At 33.1% G+C, this 18,700-nt stretch overlaps 1 protein-coding gene across 5 annotated transcripts in view; it reads left to right on the forward strand.

Moving 5' to 3' along the window:
* VPS13B (vacuolar protein sorting 13 homolog B) overlaps positions 1-18,700 on the forward strand; it is a 625,623-nt gene that overhangs the window by 300,045 nt on the left and 306,878 nt on the right. For all 5 annotated transcript variants that reach the window (XM_072949533.1, XM_072949529.1, XM_072949532.1 and 2 more), the window contains exons 25-27: positions 4,342-4,545; positions 17,559-17,730; positions 18,261-18,375. In XM_072949533.1, coding sequence (XP_072805634.1) covers positions 4,342-4,545; positions 17,559-17,730; positions 18,261-18,375 — 491 coding nt within the window. The remainder of the gene's footprint in view (positions 1-4,341; positions 4,546-17,558; positions 17,731-18,260; positions 18,376-18,700) is intronic.

The following is an 18,700-nucleotide window of genomic DNA, read 5'->3' on the forward strand; positions in this document are numbered from 1 at the left end:
ATTTTTCTGTTAAATTTCTTAGCAATTTGAAGAGCTTCCCTTATATTCTATAAATACAGACCCTGTATCTGTAATGTAGTTATTTGCCTTTAAAGTTTATGGAATCTTTTGCCAAAATGTTGAATCTTTCTTAGTGATACATATCTATGTGTCTTTTTACATTTTCTGGGTGCCCTGCCTTATAAAAAGTATTGTGGGCCCCTATAATACAAATATCCACGTGCATATAGGATCCTAAAATTTCTTTTACTGTTTTTATTATTTTCTTTTAAGATTAATGACTCAAAATAAACCTTTTCTGTATGTGTGAGTGATTGCTCACTAATTCATCTTGGTTTTGTTTGTTTCTGTTTTTTGAAAGTACTTCTTGTTCTTTTTTGTGCCATAGACTTCTTCAAGAATCTTACAATAGCCTTTTCCCCAGAACAATGTATAATATATACCCACTAAATTTTAATATACTGTCAGAATCTTTGTGCACTTCCGATTATAGCGAGTATATAAGTGTCTTGATTCCATTCAAGTACTTCCTACTTAAATACCATTCTTTTGTTTATGCATTAGAGTGACATCAGAAGTGTTAACACTTGTCCATGAATTAATGTTTCATTATTGCTTAATGCCCTCAACTAATTTCTTCTACTTTAAAATACAGTGCAAGCTCTATATGTAGGGCAGGCCCAGAGCAAGTTCATTTTCATGTTCGACATTGTTGTAAATCTCTGTACCAACTACAGAGACCTAAACTACTGTGTCAGTTCTTAGAGTTCATTGCCATTCAAGGCCTTAGACACTATAAATATTTAACCTGGTTGGATATTCAGAGAATTTGTAGCCAGGAGTGATTTCCATCAACCTTGCTTTCATCTTAAGTGTTTTGCCAAAGTTACCCAGTTCCCTTTGTCTTCAGACACTAGTTTCTCAGACGTTAAAAATTGTGTTTATTCCAAAATTAAATGAGCCTGGGGGATCCTCTAATAAAATTGCAATTTCCCCTCAGCCAATAAATAGATACATTTTGTTTTCCTATAAGACATCCCAGGAACATAAAACTATCTTTTCATTTTTGAGTTTTTTGTATGTGAAACTAGAGAAAGGATGGATTTCATGCTCCTTTCCTGTCCATTTATTCATAGCTTTTATTGTTATAAGTTATGTTTAATTTTTACCTAGGCAGTGGAATTTGGCTTTAGTCTAAGAACACAAGCATTGTGTTCAGACAAAACCAGATTTGTGTTCTTCCACTATTCACTCATTTTTAATTTCTCTGAGCTCCTCATTTCCATTTTTATCTCTTAAAATTAGACTAAATGTAATGTCCTACATAAAAAGGGTTTTTTCAAAAAAACGCTTTCTTTTGCAACTGAATTTTAATGATTAGTAAACAACCTGCATACCAAATAAATTAGACTTTGTAAATTCACATTCTCTTGGAACTCTTTGTTATTCAACATGGATGAGTAATTGTTTTTTGAAATTCCGTTCCTGCTTGGTTTCCATTGACATTGTATATCTAATGTTTTTTCTTCTTCCTGTCTACCTTTATGTTCCTTTATGTTCACTCCTCTATCTGACTTTCCTAATACACTGCCAAACTTTTCATGGGCCTACATCATGTCTCGATCATTTTCTGCACTTGGCTATTGCTCTTGCTATTCTTATGACTGGAATGGCTTTCTGCACCCATTTAAATCCTATTTATCTTTCAAGAATGTATCTCCTTGAGGTTTTTCTCCACTTCACCAGTCCAATTAAGTCTCCTTTCTGATTGGATTTGGTTAAATGAGAAAAAGTATGTGCAGTTAATTTTTAAACAATAAAACATTTATATTCAATCAGTATTTGATATTTAAGATACTATTGATATTCATTCACCTCCATACATAACCCACAGAAAGCTACCTCACATAGAGCTCATTTTTTAGAGATTTTTAAAAAGTTTTTTGGGAGTAAAAACGTAAATGCAATAAGCTACACATGTTTAAATTATATATTTGATAAAGCTTGGCATATATATTCCCATGAAGTCATCTTTACAATCAAGATAATGACAAATCCATCATCCTCAAAACTTTCTTTGTACCTCTTCGTAATCCTGTCTTTCACTCCTCCCCCCAATCCCAGGCAACCACTGACACTGTCATTATAGGATTTGCTAGGATTCCATATAAATGGAATCATACAGTTGTATTCTCTCTCTCTCTCACCTAGCTTCTTTCAGTCAGCATAATAATTTTGAGATTAATCCATATTTTTCCATGAATCCAAGTTTATTTCTTTTTATTGGTAAGTATTCTGTTGTATGGATATTCTAAAAATCATTCACCTACTTATTGGTTACCATTTGAGATTTTTTTTTTTCCAGTTTTAGACTATTACAGCTAAAACTGCTGTGAACATTTGTATTCAGGTCTCTGGACAAAGACTTTAATTTTTCTTGGGGAAACACTTAGGAAATGGCTCAATCATATAGTACATGTATCTCTTTTGGAAACTGTGAAACTGTAGTGTAAATTTTACATTCTCTTAGCAGAGAATTTTAGCTGCTCTATATCCTCACCAATACTTAGTTTAGTTATGCTTTTTAATTTCAAATGTCTTAATGGCTGGTTGATAGTAGCTCATTGTGGCTCTATTTGGCATAGTTTTCAGTACAGCTTGAAGGATAAGAGTTGAACATTTATCTTCTTAACTTTTTGCCTTTTTTAAAAACTCTGAATTTGGAAAGTCTGAATTCTGTGATATAAATAAAAATAAATATTTTGAAAATAAAAATATATTTTAAGTTTATGTCAGTGTTTGCTTGGTATGCTAAATGCACAATGTACTTGGTGACATTCATATATAATTCTTTTATGATACCAGTTGAAATCAGGAGTAGTGACAATAAAAGCAGCATTGTTTTAACTAAATAAAACTTATGTCCTTAAAACTATTTAGAAGTATTTATGCTTTCCTTATTTGTCAGTTCTAATTGTTTACCAAAAAGTAAAAATCTTTTTTAAAATTTTGATTTGCAACAAAATGGTTTCTTTTCAGAGATTTATGCATTATCTTATTTAATGGCCAAAAAGGACAAAAGAATTTGAACTAAAATTTCTCTCATAAGGTTTTTATAGGATTTCTAGCCATTAACTTATTATTTTAACAAAAAGAGCTATAACCTGAGATTTGAGACTTCATCACACAAAAAACAGGAGAAACTGTAACCATGTACTGTTTTATATCAAATAAGGATTGACAAGAGTGTTTTTAGGCATCTGTTCTGCCCACATAAGAAGGCAGCTTTATCATCTGGATATGTCCTGCGGCTGAAACTTCTTATAAATATGAGAATTTCTTTCTTTCTTTCTTTTTTTTTAATGGCAAGCAGAATATGGTATCCAGCTGTGGATTTGCTTATATATTGTGTTTGCATTTTTTTCCTAGGCTTCTTTTATACAGTATATGGCAATATGTTGTCATACAAATTCCATGATTAATGCTTATTTATGAAATCTTATGTAAATATCTTACAACTTAGTCAAACAACGTGCAAGTTAAACAGTTTTTTCTCTGAATATTGGATGACAAATCTGGGGGGAATAGTAGGTTGGATAGTTTATGTTCTTTATCTATAGAAAAGTTTCATATGTAACATTTTCCTTTTACTGTTCTATGTTATATCATTCTTTTTTACTTTATTTTGCTGCACAAGAAATCCAATTTCAGATTTATTCCTCAGAAAATAGAGAAAATTTAAATGCAGAAATAATTTAGAAATAAGAATGGTGATTATTTCATGTATAAATAGTCATATTCTAGGATTTATTTGATTTCTAATTTTGATCTTGACCTCTGTTTAGGTGGCATTTCTTTGTGTTTGTTCTATTAGTTTTGTATTAAAAGAAATCCTCTGTCCCATAATAAGCTGTTTTATTAGCATTATTACCATCTTAGCAATATTTTCTCCCAAAATGCTAAATTGCTTATAAAATATTACAGTTTGGATATATGGCAAATTTTAAGTGTAAATAAGTTCATTATATCTGTCTCAAATTCAATTCATGATAAAATGTTTAATATTATACATTTTTATATGAATTCTTTTTCTCTATATATCTCATCAAAATTACGGTGTCATGACAAAATGATCATATATATGATAAATACAGTGCATATAATATATAATAGATTATAGGTCAGGATATAATGTCATGATCAGTGATACACTGATAGATTTTTGTTTCATATATTCTTGTTTCCCTGGACTTGTTTTAATTTTCTCACGTTTAATTAGTATTTTGGTCAATTGTGACTAGAAGTTGAAAGACTTGTTCTTTTTTTTACCCTTCTACTCAGGTGCAGCTCTTGTACGAGCTAGCTGATATCATGAATAAAGTCTGGAATAAGATTCAGAAGAGAGGCAATCCCAGCCCTTCTTCAGCTTACCCGGAGGCCGTGGCAGGGCCTGTGCCTGGTTCCCCAGTTAGGAGCAGCATAGGCACAGCTCCTCCGGACACCAGCACGTGCAGCCCGTCTGCTGACATTGGGACTACTACTGAGGTCAGTGTTTCTGAAAAATCCCGTTACTAAGTGAAGGGTGATGTGTAGCTCACAGTTCCGTCTCAGGGCTGAGAATGAAGATGGCCTCACCTCTGTGGCAGCCGGCAGGGTCACGGGGCTCCTGAGGAGCTGTGGTAGCAGTGGCCGTGTGGCACGGTTTCTTTTAGGTCCAAGTATTTTAATCACTTTCAGTAGGAAGTGAAGTAGCTCATGACAGTGGGCGTTCTGTGAAATGGCAAAAGCTGAGGCACAGGAAATATGGTTCCTCAGAAGTATGGAAACTTAGAAGCTGAGTGCAAAAGAGGCTCATGCTCCCCGCTCCTCTTCCCTCTCTGCCTTGTTTTTGTTACCTTGTAGTTTTCAAGTTTGTCGGACCCAAAGTTCTCTCCTCCTTCCTTCTGATCATAAAAGCCTTTCTTTTCATTTTTTAATACCGTAACCTCACCCAGTATGCCAGTGCCCTTTTTTATGACAAATATTTTATAATGCCCCCTTTACTATCCTGAAATGAAAATAAAAAATAATATAACCTTTTTATATATATAATTATATATTATATATATAATTATTATATATATAATTTCAAAATTTTCTGATATCTTGAATAAAGTGGAAAGGATTAAAAGAAAGTAATTTAAGGTACAGTAATATATATTTCAATATAAAAATGCTCAGGCATGGCTACATAGAAGACATAATGAAGTAGCCAGGTATATGCAATTACTATGAATGCGACTGATACAGATAGACTTGTTCAGGCCTGTGTTAAATACCACAAGTTGATGATGTGATTTTCTGAAGTGATAGCAAACTTGGTAAAGTTTTGAACAAAACAAAGTTTATTCTCCCTCTTATTTCCGTAGTCGCATTTCTAGAACTCTTTGTATGTGAGAAGATCATGCAGAAATGCAAAAAAAAAAAGTGTTTACATTTAAAACAGAATCCAATTTGATGCCCATATGTTTGTTTATAAATAGGATTTCACCTACTTCAATGCCTGAGAGATAGGCTTCATTTTTCAAGATTGTCCTGTTCATCACAGGACCTCTTGATACCCTAACTGGTAACTCTTAAATGCCAGTAGTAACATTGAATTATCAGTCAGCCAGAAACATCCTAATACATTTTCAAAACACTGCCTAGTGGCCTGAACTCTAACCCCCGAGAACTACTGTCATAGATGGAGGTAGTTTTCCTTTTTGTGTAAACACGTGTTGAAGTAGATCTGTTTGACCCCTGCACAAGCAATTTCTCTGTCTCTGCTTATTCCCAATCTTAAGAAACTCAGTGAACTAAGTGATAGGTTTACTTTTTGTTTTCCCTTCAAATGAAAATCTAGAAATATTCCCTTTTGAAGTCAGTAAGGCATATCCTTTTAGGGTAAAAACAATGAATTCTTTCTGGAGATTCCTAATGTTCTTAGAATAATATAAAGGCTCCTGCAGTAAAGAAAACTTTTTAACTTTATTGAATGTAGTAGTGTCCAAACATATTTAACCAAAGACCCCTTTTTCATACACTATATGTTAACATTGCACAAAATACACGTAGTAAAATACTTTGGTAGAGTAATCAAAGCTCAGGGTGTTAAAGTGCTAGACAAGGCTAGTACAAGTGAAATTATGAATTAAGTTAAATCTTCTGGATGTTTCCGTGGCAGGAGGGAGAGTGTTCCACTAAACAGTTCTTGGCTAAGTATTGTATTAATTGTGATGGTAATATGAACATGACTGCCTATCTTGGGAGTGGTCTTTTAGAAAGAGTTACTTAAAAAACACTGCAGGTCCAGAAAAGACAGGGCTCCAACAGGAATGATCATACCTGTTGGTCATACATCTAGGGACTGCCATTCACACAAAGTACAGTTTGAGTGGTGCTCTACAAATTATAAAGAGGACATGGTGACCATGATATAAGATGTAATAGAGATAATCATACTCTGCAATTATAGAGAAATGATTTCAAATTCAGTCTACAGAGGTATTTTGCAGAGGAAGTAACATTTGAAATGGATCTTAAGAAATGTGTAAGACATTGGTAATAGTTTTGCTTTAGTAGGTATATAATAAATAGAGTAGACTGGAAGAATGATGTCTTCATTAGCGAAAGGAAGAGATTAACAAAGGGAGAGGATTTTCTCAATCACTTAATTCTGCTTTTAATAATAAGTTCCTTCTATGACTGCAACTAATTTAAAATTGGAACGTTGAGAATTTTTTCTAATTGGATTATAGAAATAAATGATAACGTTTCTAGTGGATTTGTTAGTTTTTTGTCAACTATGGATTTAATCTGATCTGATTTAAAAAGATCTGAAAATGAAAGAATCTTAATGCAAAAGATTCACATTAATATTCAAGAGAGACCATGTAAAGCAGCTTACAAAAGGTAACAAGAGTTATGGGGGGAAATGTGGTAAATAGTTTCAAAATGTACCCACTTTGTTTACATAGTGTGGGCAAGAAAAGAAGTGAGTGATGACTAGTAGTTCGATATGGATTTGAAACTCACAGTCACTTGGGAACCTTGTTCCCTGAGAAGTATCTTAAAGTAATTTCACTGGTTTGTTTTCTGTAAGGAGCAAGAAGATTTTTGTGAAGACTGTTATGATATGATAGTCAACGTTAAGGCTTGGATTTAACTTTACAACTTAGAAGGAGGTGTTCATATATTGAATATTTCATGTATAATTTGTCTGCTTGCTCTCAAGAAAATAATTATGTGGAGATCAAGATTAACTATGTATTCATCTGAGTTGAAGTTAACCTCTTTGAGAATTAGTAAATGATGGCATCAGAAAACATAGTCACTGTCTTCTCCTTTGTGTGTGATTGCTTCATCTGTGACTAAATCTGTGGTTGTTTAGTTGTTGCAGAATTCAGAATTTGTGCCCAGACTTTGATTTCTCATTTTCTTTTGTTTATAGTGCTGCTAGAACTGTGGGTAATGACCTTTGTAATTCTCATTCTTTTTATTTTGAGTTCTAACATGGTAGATATGTTACTATGATCCTTTGAATTCCATTTTAAAATGTTCTGTAACTTTGGTGAATTTGCCTATATATTTAAATTTTTACTTGACTGAATGGTGATACAACCCTGTTCTCTCACTGGAGAAACTATTTAATGAATGGTGCTAAGGAAGACAATGTGGAGAGACACACATATATTTTCTTTTAATCTGTTCAGAAGCCTTTATGACTTTTCAGACCTGGCATCCCTGGCCTCCCTTTGCTTCTCTTGCTAATCATTGTCCTAGTAATCTTGTGATTATAAGACACTCTCTGGATAATAGCATCATGTAAGCAACAGTACTCTCTATATACAGATTTACATATACTGTATCTATTTTGTGGTTAATTGTAGCAGTAACTTCCCTACCCTTTTCATGACATTGCATAGATAGAAAATGATATTTCTACCTGGAGTAATCAGGAGAAGCTCTAAGTCATTGAGAGCTTGATTCACCCCAGCCCTTCCCCACAAACTCTGAGGGCCATGAGACCTGTGTCTCAGCATAGACATGCCCATGGTGTCACAGCACACTAGTTAGGAAGTTCTGAGTGATAGTATTTCTTTGATAAATATATTCCTAACACTTTTGTTACTGCCGCAGTAAAAGGTGTTGATGTTGATGGATTTAAGTAAAATTGCTTCTCCTGCCTCCCCCAAGTTTTAACAAAATAGCATTATAACAGCATAGGGCTGCTGTGGTATACTGTGTCCTTAGTGTGACAGTCTTCTTCATGCAGCCAGGGCTAAGAAGAAAATGAAAAGTTTTTCGAGTATCCACTAAACTGAGCACCTTATAAGCATAATCTCTTTTAATTTTCAAACCCATATTATGAGGTTGGTAGTATTACTTACCTTTTACAGTGAAGAATTTGTGGCTCCTGAGGTTGAGTGATTTGTTTGAGATCATACAGATAAGTGGCAAGGCTGAAATGAAAACTTTTGCATTGTGACTTTAGAGTCCCTAAGATGTATTATCATATGAATTCTAGGACTTAATCCATTGGTAAATCTTCCTTTTTAAAGTAAACTGTTGCCACCAAGTGCAGATGTGTTTTTTCTCCTTTGTCCTGCTCAACACTTGAGTTTTGTGGAATAGTTCTCTTCAATTCTAAAACACTCATTGTCACTTGACAAAATACTTCTACATTCTCCTTAGTTTCTCTTTCTAGAACTTCTCATATTCCCTCTCCAAGTCTTTGAACCACTGTTTGTTTTTTGTTTGCATTTTTATTTTGTTTTTTCTTTTCTGTTTTCCCCCTTTTTCCCCTACTCTTTTAGCTCTTTGTGTTTTCTCTCTAGGGCATTTTTCTCAATTCCTTTTTTTTTTTTTTTAATTCCCTTTGGTAAATGCCCTTTTAGCTATTTCTTATCCATTTGGTTTAGTCAGTGGGTGATACAGACAGGAGATCGGAGGGTAATAGAAGTGAGAGGTTGGTGGTTTTTGTTCCTTGTTCCTGCCCCACTTTGGTGCCCCATATGGAAACCATTCATGACATTTCTTCAGTCTGGGAAGCCTCGTGTGGATTGTCTGTTTTTACTGAAGAAGCAGCTCTTTTTGGTGCGAGGCTTTATGCAAATGGCTCCAACTCAGACTCTTAGCTTTTTCCAGTCCCTGAAGGAGTGTTAAAATGGCATTGCTTAAACCCCTAGACCTTTCCCTTTACCTGAGTTTGAGACTTCCATTTACCACCATAGACTCAGTTCCCAGTCATTACCCTGACTTTGTGTTTCCTCTTCATTTCTGACATCTTGAGATTTGCCTCTTCTTATTTCAAGTTTGGCTGTTAAAAAAGATGGCATTCTCAAATTGGGCAGTTTTAAGAGAGTTTAATAAAAAGACAAAGGTGTCCCAGTTAATTTTTTTATGTCAGTTCTTCTATTGTGGTAAAACATACAGAACATAAAATTTCCATTTTAACCATTTTTAAGTGTACCATTCTGTGGCATTAAGTACATTTACATCACCATCAACCATCTTCAAAACTTTATTTTTCTTAACTGAAATTTGGTACCTGTTAAACAATAACTTCCCATTTTAACATCAAGATCCATGAACATGGGGCATTTTTTCCATTTATTTATGTCTTTTTTCATTTCTTTTAGCAATATTTTATAGTTTTCAGTATATAAGTCTTTCACTTCCTTGGTTTATTTTATTCTTTTTGATTATAAATAGAATTGTTTTATTAATTTCTTTTCCTGATTGTTCACTGTAACTGTATAGAAAGATGATTTTGTGTGTAGGTTTTGTATCCTGCAGCTTTGGTGAATTTGTTTATTAGTTCTAACAGGTGTTTTATATGTGTGTGTGTGTGTGTGTGTGTGTGTGTGTGTGTGTGTGTGTGAAATCTTTAGGGTTTTCTGCATATAAGGTCATGTTGTCTGCAAACAGATAATTTTACTTCTTCTTTTCTGGTTTAGCTGCCTTTTACTTCTTTTTCTTGTTAATTGCTCTGGCTAGGCTTCCAGTAATATGTTGAATAAATATTTCACTCAGCTTTTTAAATATTGGATAGTATTTTCAAGTTGAACGTAATTTTCTCTTTTGACAGTCATTTTGTTTGAAGGAAACCTTCTAGCGTGTTTCAACAAACAGATTTTGTTCAGATAGCAAAAGACATATTGAATAAATGACCCTTTGTTGCTTTTTCTGTTTCCATATTAGCTATACTTTTTATGCAATTTTTTCATCTAAAGTAAGTGTTAAGTCAAACAAACATTATACGTTAGAAGTAAGATGATTTAGACTGGGAGACTTACACTGACTAAGAAGTATGGATGTCAAATAATGATTATATTGTTTCAGTGACATCCTGGATGTGAAATACAAACTTTCTACTATTATTTTTAGTATCTGAGAATAACCCTAGTTTAAGCAACCAGAACCTACTCAGTATCCAGCACTATTGTTTGGTACAGAGCAGACTTTAAACACATTGTTCTTGAATATATGGATGTTTAATGATTTGGAAATATTACCTCATTTATGATAAAATTGAACCTGATTGATTATGGTGTGGTACAAGATGTATAGATTCATTGTCACTACAAATATATTTTGATGTAAATTCATAAAACTGTATAATGAGGTTTTTTTTCAGTTTGTTTTCATGTCTTCTGTTGTTTTAAACATAATTCTTTTATATTATTTATCAGATCTGTTATCTGAATTTCTTGAGAATCTAATCTTGCTGTTTATTTTATTCTTAACTCTTGCTCTTACACCGTTGCCGTATGTGTTATGTACTCTTCTGCTGGGAGTTCTTCACTAGTGGGACTTTATGAGGCTCTTACATAGTGGTCGGGAGCCTGTTCCCCAACAGAGATTTTATGTGTTTCCTTCTCTGAGAAACTCCAAAGGCTATCACTAACCTGGGGCCCCTTTGCTATTAATTTCATAGACATTTCTTGAAACATTCGGTAGTATGAGACCAAGCCCTCAAACCTACTTGTAACTTAGAGTTGTGTTTAAAAAGTCTCAAGGGTAACTGTTTTCTACTACCCAGGCTAAAATAGATACTGCTTTTTTCTTGGGTTTATTCTGTTGCTTTTCTAATTTTTTTAATTGGGTACTTAGCATAATAATAGTCACCTTTTTTTTTAATTAACCATGCAAGGCACAGTCCTTTATGCTTAGAGGAATTTATAGTATTTAAGTTGGGGGATGGATGTGTGTATACACATGATACATAAGTAGCCTGGGAAATTTAGCCTATAATTACATTGCTGTTTCCCAGAGAAAATTCTGTATTACATGGAATGGGGAGCAAAATTTTTGCTGTACCCAATGTGTCTCTGGCGCACAAATTGCTGACATGGACTCAAAGATAAATAAGACTTTACCCGTAGACTTGAAGAACATACTCCATTGTATTTTGGCTAGTTAAAATTGTCAAAAGTTTGTGTCCCATCAGTTGTTCAGGAAAGTGAAACATTATATAATTATTTTAATTGAAATATTTATGCCATTTTGCTTACAAGACAATCCAACAATAAAAACTACCTTTAAAAGCACTAACATTTTCATGATTTCATTTACATAACAAGTAAACAAAGCAAACATACACACAATATACAAATACATGCACACTCACATACTTCCCTTATAGGGTAAATACATAAACTGTAACTCTTTTGGAGGCTGTTGTAGTTATGTAAAATGATATTTCTCTCTTGTGCATTTTCAATACTTTCCATAAAGGGGATACAGAAAGGACAGTTATTATGGATAGCTATATTGTATTGATGAAGCTTTCTCATGTGTACACATGTAAGATCTTTGATAATGTCATCCTTATTCACAGTATTGTTATAAGAAATAATTTTAAAGCTTTAGAAAAATCTAAAATGCTGAATGAATGCTAGAGTATTGTTTTATAGTTCAACCTAAATTAAAAATTGACAGATTAAACACACATGTTGGAAGCTTAGGATCATGGCAAAATTTGAATTCCATGTTTTATTGATCTAGGAGTTGAAATTGCTTTAGCAGCCGAGTTCTCAGAAAAATCCAGCATGAGATATATTGTACAGCACAGGGAATATAGCCAATATTTTATAACAACTTTAGATGGAATATTATCTGTAAAAATATTGAATCACTATATTATACACCTAAAATTAATATACTACTGTGCATCAACTATACTTCAATTAAGATAAAAAAATTTATTTTCAGGAAAAAAAATCCAGCATGAAGTGGTTCATTTCTTAGTTTCTAATAGTTATTTAGAATGCATTTATTTTAGTTAAATATAAAGGGAAAATTTGGGGTGGAGGGGACAAAATGAGTGAAGGTGGTCAAAAAGGTACAAACTTCCAGTTATAAAATAAATAAGTCCTAGTGATGTAATGTACACCATGGTGACTGTAATAATACTGTACTGTATATTTGAAAGTTGTAAGAAAATAGATCTTGAAAGTTCACCTCACAAGAAAAAATAATTTGTAACTGTGTGTGGCAATGGATGTTAACTAGACCATACTGTGATTATTTCACTATGTATGTAAATATCAAATCATTATGTTGTATACCTGAAACTATTATAATGTTAAATGTCAGTTATATCTCCAAAAAAAGAAAAACGGAAGTTACTTGACAGCAACTGCTGTAGCAAAGCTGCCATTTTTTCAATTATAAAAAGTTGTTACTCACTTATGTATTAAGTGCAGTTAACCTAAGCAGTAATCGACCTCAATCTGTTATTCCAGACATCGTTATAGAAAATAAATTTAGTTTGAACTTTTTTACTCAATTTCTATTTTAAGAACGTCTCATAATAATTTTATATCTGTTCCTGAAAATAGACTTATTTCATGAAATATTTATCTTTAAATGGTTTTATCATCAGCATTTAGAGAGAAACTTTTATTCAAAATGTAGGAATCTTAGCATTTAGATCATTATCTCATCAACTGAGTAGCTGTTGAAAGAACCAAGATAATACATACATCAAAGCAGGTACTGCTTAGCCTCCACATACAAATCAACAAAACATTTTGTTTGTTATTTTCTTATTTCAAAGTCGTCATACCAGAAGATGCCTCTGGTTTCTCGATTATTGGCTTATTTTTTAAAATTCAAATAGTTTTATTGTATAAATATAACCTGTTAATCTGAGGTCACCTTACATTTGTTGCGCCTACTTATGTCAATTATGGATCTGGGGACCACTTTTAAAATGCAGTTTTGATTTTTAAAAATTTCTTATTAATACTTGCACTCAAAAAGTTCATGAAATTTTAAAACATTTACTGTTTAAGGTATTTCTTGCTATTTCTTGCTGAGTTGGGTCAAAACCATTATTTTAAAATTATTTTGACTGTAAAGAACTCACTGTAAATGGATCTAGTTTTAAAAAGCACACTCTTACCAATTGTTTGTGTTAAGTAGAAGAGAAGTATTTGTTTATATGATCCTTGGATGATGGATACTTTAAACTATGAATAATTCTTCTTATGTTGACATGTTGATAGGGAGCAACATACTTTTCAGTGGGTAAATCTCTAGCTTCCTGAATATCAATCTGAGTGATAGTAGAGGGGGAAATATGAGTGAGAGACTTAAGTACTGAGCTTAAAAACAGTTCTTTATTTTTCCCACTCTTCACATTAAAATAGGGAGAGCAAAGGTAGTGGAAGCCACAGCAGGCCACTTGTTACTGTTGACTTAAGTACAAACAGTCGTGGAAGTGTTTAGCCCTTTGGGAAGTTTAGTGACTGAACAAGAACCCTGGAGTTGTTTTGATAAGGGGGAGTAATATGGCCAAAAGTATGATCATCCCTGAGCTCTGAAGCAGGCCAAGGATAAAGGGTTGAAGTATTTGCTCTTCCAGATGAACAAAGATAAATTCAGTTAGCAAAATAAACTCAGTATTTTGGTCAATTTGTGACAAAATGGTGAAAGAATTGAATTGTGTATTTTAGAACTTGGCATGAAGAGGTGTGGGAAAATAGTTCAGCATCTCTAGTTCTGGCTCAGTTTTTGCTATAGATTTAGAAATAGAGCAGAAAATTAATGCAGAAACATGTTTAATAGTACCACCCAAATGTTGTAAATCCAAAATGAAAATTGAAACTATATGAAGAAGGAGAGCAAAACTTTTTCTCAGGAGTCCTTACTTATTAAATTTGAGCCACAGTTTTCTTAGCATTACTACTGAGTAGTGTTAAAAATCAAGGCCTCCATTGATGTGAGGTGCCCTTTGCCCTGCAATTCCCATTCTCGGGATTATGATGTTCTTCTCACTCTTGGAGAGAGAATTTAATTTGTAAATGCTCTAAGAACCAGTCTGTAGAGAAAGGCATACTGACACATTATGTTTATTACTTTTATTAAATTTAACTTTGTAAAATATATCTTTTTCTGGGATTAGTTTTTGCTTTTCATTAGATACTGTTTTACTTTAGACACTTATTTAAAAACTTGAATTTTTTAGCTGTATTTTTTAAATTGAAGTATAGTTGATTTACAGTGTTGCAGGTATATAGCAAAGTGTTTCAGTTTGATATATACATATATTCTTCTTCGGATTATTTTCCATTGTAGGTTACTACAAGATATTGAATATAGTTCCCTGTGCTATACAGTAGGTCCTTGTTGTTTATCTATTTTATATATAGTAGTATATATCTGTTAATCCCAAATTCCTAATTTATCCCTTCCTCCCACTTTCCCCTTTGTTAACCATAAGTTTGTTTTCTACATCTGTGAGTCTATTTCTGGTTTGGAAATATGTTCGTTTGTCTAATTTTTCTAGATTCCACATATACATTTCTCTGACTGACTTCATGTAGTGTGATAATCTCTAGGTCCATCCAAGTTGCTGCAAATGACATAATTCATTCTTTTTTATGGTTGAGTAATATTCTATTATGTGTATATGTATGTTCTTTATTCTTCTTTATTCATCTGTTTGGACATTTAGGTTGCTTCCATGTCTTGGTTATTGTAAATAGCACTGCTATGAACATTAGTGTACATGTATCTTTTCAAATAAGAGTTTTCATCTTTTCCAGATTCCTGGAATCATATGATAACTCTAGTTTTCTAAGGAACCTCCATACTGTTCTCCATAGTGTCTGTACCAGTTTACGTTACCAACAATGTAGGAAGGTTGCCTTTTCTCCACACTTTCTCTAGCATTTATTATTTGTAGACTTTTGATAGTGGATATTCTGACTGGTGTGAGGTGATACCTCATTACAATTTTGATTTGCACTTCTCTAATAATTAAATGATGTTGAGTATCTTTTCACATGCCTATTGGCCATCTGTTTGTTTTCATTGGAGAAATCTCTGTTTAGGCCTTCTGCTCATTTTTTGCATGGGTTGTTTGTTTTTCTGATACAGAGCCATATGAGCTGTTTGTATATTTTGTAAATTAATCCCTTGTTGGTTGCATCTTTTGCAAATATTTTCACCCATTCCATAGGCTGTCTTTTTGCAAAACCCTAAATTTTTGTATAGCTTCTCAAATTCTAAGAATTTCAATTATAGCAGATTTAGGACCACTTATGTTTTAGAGAAGCATTTATATAAAAACATCCCAAACAGTAAGCTATTTGCTTTGTTTGGTGTAATTGGAAGGAAGGATGACTATACTATATTCAGATTTAAGTCTAATTTTGTGTCACACTGAATTGCAAGACACTATTGCTTTGCTGTGCTTGGTCCTTAAGTATTCCAACACTAAACACTTCCCTGTAGTTTTGTGAAAATCTTCCTTGTTTGATCTCTTCTGGGGATTCAAGGAAACTGAGTTTTCTTCTGGTTGAAAGATGCTGTAAAAGTGAGGTCAGGGTAAAAACTTCATATAGAACTGAATATGCCTGCAGAGATGGCATGTCTGTACTAGCGAGAGTAGGGTTTTTTGGTTTTGTTTTGTGTGAGGTTTTCCTATCTTCCTTGCTCTTTAGGTGCCAGTCTAATGCCTTGACTGGGAGGTAAATGGGTTCTGATCTGAGAAACTATCCAAGGAAACAGGGTACTGACCATGTTGTATTTTCTTCTATTAAACCTTAAAGGCTGTTTTGTCTGGTAGTTGGCTACTGGTTATGAATCCTTAGCATAGGAGATGAACATTTTGTTTGAAACACTCAAAGCAACAGGTGAGTGTTACAAGTTGAACATATATGGCAAAGGAAAATGTCCTGAAGTTAGAAAGGTGACAGAATGAGAAAGGCAAGAGGGTGTAGGGTATAGGATACCAAATTCTACAGGGCAGAGAGTAACAATTTCTAAGTAGTAGCTAAGCTTGATAGTGATTACTATACATACCATTTATGAATTGTATATTATAAATTGTCACTTTATATTTGTGTTCTTCCTTAATCTTAAGTAAGATATATATTATTATTATATAATAAATATAATTATAATAACCATTTTGCAGATGAGGGAACAAATTGAGAGGTTAAATTAATTACAGTATCTGAAGTCCTTAACCTCATATACCAGGCTGCCTATCAGACTGAGCTTCAGCACATATAACTAATATTTAAATAAGCATGCTAGAGTATAGGTGATCAGCTCACAGAAAATGGGTTTAGGCTCTCAAGCTTTTTTTTTTTTGATGGTTTTAGATGTACAGCAAAGTTGGGATTTTAAAAAACCAAATACTTGGTAGCTAATCCTAAAAGGGTGGAGTGCATGAGTGAGTGATCACTGTTTCTGGCACCATCTCTTCCTGCCTTTGAGACTGAAGCTGTTCACCTCCAAACTAGGATTTGTTTTTCAGCTGCTGAAAAGAAAAAACCCAACAAATCTTTTACAGAAAGTTTGTTAGTACCAAATTTAGGGCCTTTCACATATCCAGAATTCAGTGTGTATTTGTTGACTTGAATAAGCTCATGCTCTGTTCCTCTAATTAAGACACTTTTAATCATATAAATCATTTGAAAAATCTATCATCAAATCTATTAACTTTTAAAAGTCTCTATAGTAACATATGTGAAGCATGATGAATGTCTTGCTGTTTCTTAAATCATGCTACTTATGTTTTGCTATGGTTCTTGTAGAGTCAGACATTAGTATTCCATAGCAAGGGTAGGCAACATTTTTAATAAATGGCAAGACAGTAATATTTTAAGCTTTGTGGATCATAGCACCTCTATGACAGCTACTTAACTCTACTAAATAGCAGCCATTGGCAGTAGATAAATGAGTCAATGTGACTGTGAGGCAGTAAAACTTTATTTCCAAAAACAGAGCCCAAACGGTCCTTGACTATAGCTTCTCGATAAAGAAATACTCATTAGTATGATCCTAATTTGTTTAGAGGAAACTGGAAGGGCATGCCTGTACATTGTAACTAAGAAAAGCATGTGAGTAGTATGTGTTTATATTACTGTCATTATGTATTAGCATAAGCATCTGTATGATTAGCATTAGCATATATTATAAGGATGAGTTATAAGGAATCATCGCAGGTTTTTAATTATAATTTTTCAGTTATTTTTATTTAAGTTACAAAGTATTGTTGTTTTTTCTCATCCCAGGGAGATTCTGTTCAAGCAGTTGATGATTCACCGTTCTCGGATTCTGTTACCTTGGAACAAACTACAAGTAACATTGGTGGATCCAGTGGACGTGTTAGTCTGTGGATGCAGTGGGTGCTGCCCAAAATTACTATAAAGCTCTTTGCTCCAGATCCTGAAAATAAAGGCACAGGTATAGGATTACTTTTCTACTGAAAAGATAAACTATTAGACAGTATTGTTCAGAAGAAATTGGAGACTCAGTTTTATCTGTCATTGTCATTTTTATCAAATAAACATTATTAGATCTAATTCAAGTGATTTCTACTAGTAATACTAACATGTTGACTCTATTTCCTAAATCTTGTCTTGTTTGTATTAAAATTCATTCCGAAAACCCTAAGGTAATTTTTCCATTGTTCAGATTGATGCATTAGATCATCACTAAACGAATTACAGCGATTGTTGACTGATACCAGATGTAGCACTTCAAACATTAACTGAGATTTCCCTTATCTTGAAATAAGTATCCTGTCTTAATTATTAGGGCTATATTGATATAAATTTCCTTATTATTTTAGTATCTTGTGTGGTTAATGAACAGAAAGTCTCATTCCCACTTTAGATCTGAAGGATATCTATGCCAATATTATATGTGAAATAGAAAGTTTTAATACTGAGTATGAGGCCTATACTGATATTAATGTTTGCTTCTTATTGCAGAGCTTTGTGTGGTCAGTGAACTGGAAGACCTCAGTGCTTCCATAGATGTCCAGGATGTTTACACTAAAGTGAAATGTAAAATAGAAAGTTTCAATATTGATCACTATAGAAGCAGGTAAATAATGAATAATGAAATTGGGAAAAGCTATTTTTACTTTGAACAAATTCTATATAAGAATTTTTGTATTTTGGTCTGATTAGTAAAATATTGTACATATTCCCAGAGGGTTTTTAACAGATAAATTGGTTAATTTTACTTGGTATTCATTCATATATGGAATATAATAAAGTTTTGTTCTATAAGAGGGCAGATCTGTTCATAAACATCCACACAGCTATACTGAATGAAAGAAGGTACCTCTACTAATTATCTCACAACTTGTTACATATGTTGTATATTTGTTTAGATTCCTGGGACACAGTGGATGGCTTTGGTTTTT

The sequence above is a fragment of the Vicugna pacos genome, chromosome 25, assembly GCF_048564905.1.
Source record: "Vicugna pacos chromosome 25, VicPac4, whole genome shotgun sequence".
In the NCBI taxonomy this organism is placed as follows: Eukaryota; Metazoa; Chordata; class Mammalia; order Artiodactyla; family Camelidae; genus Vicugna; species Vicugna pacos.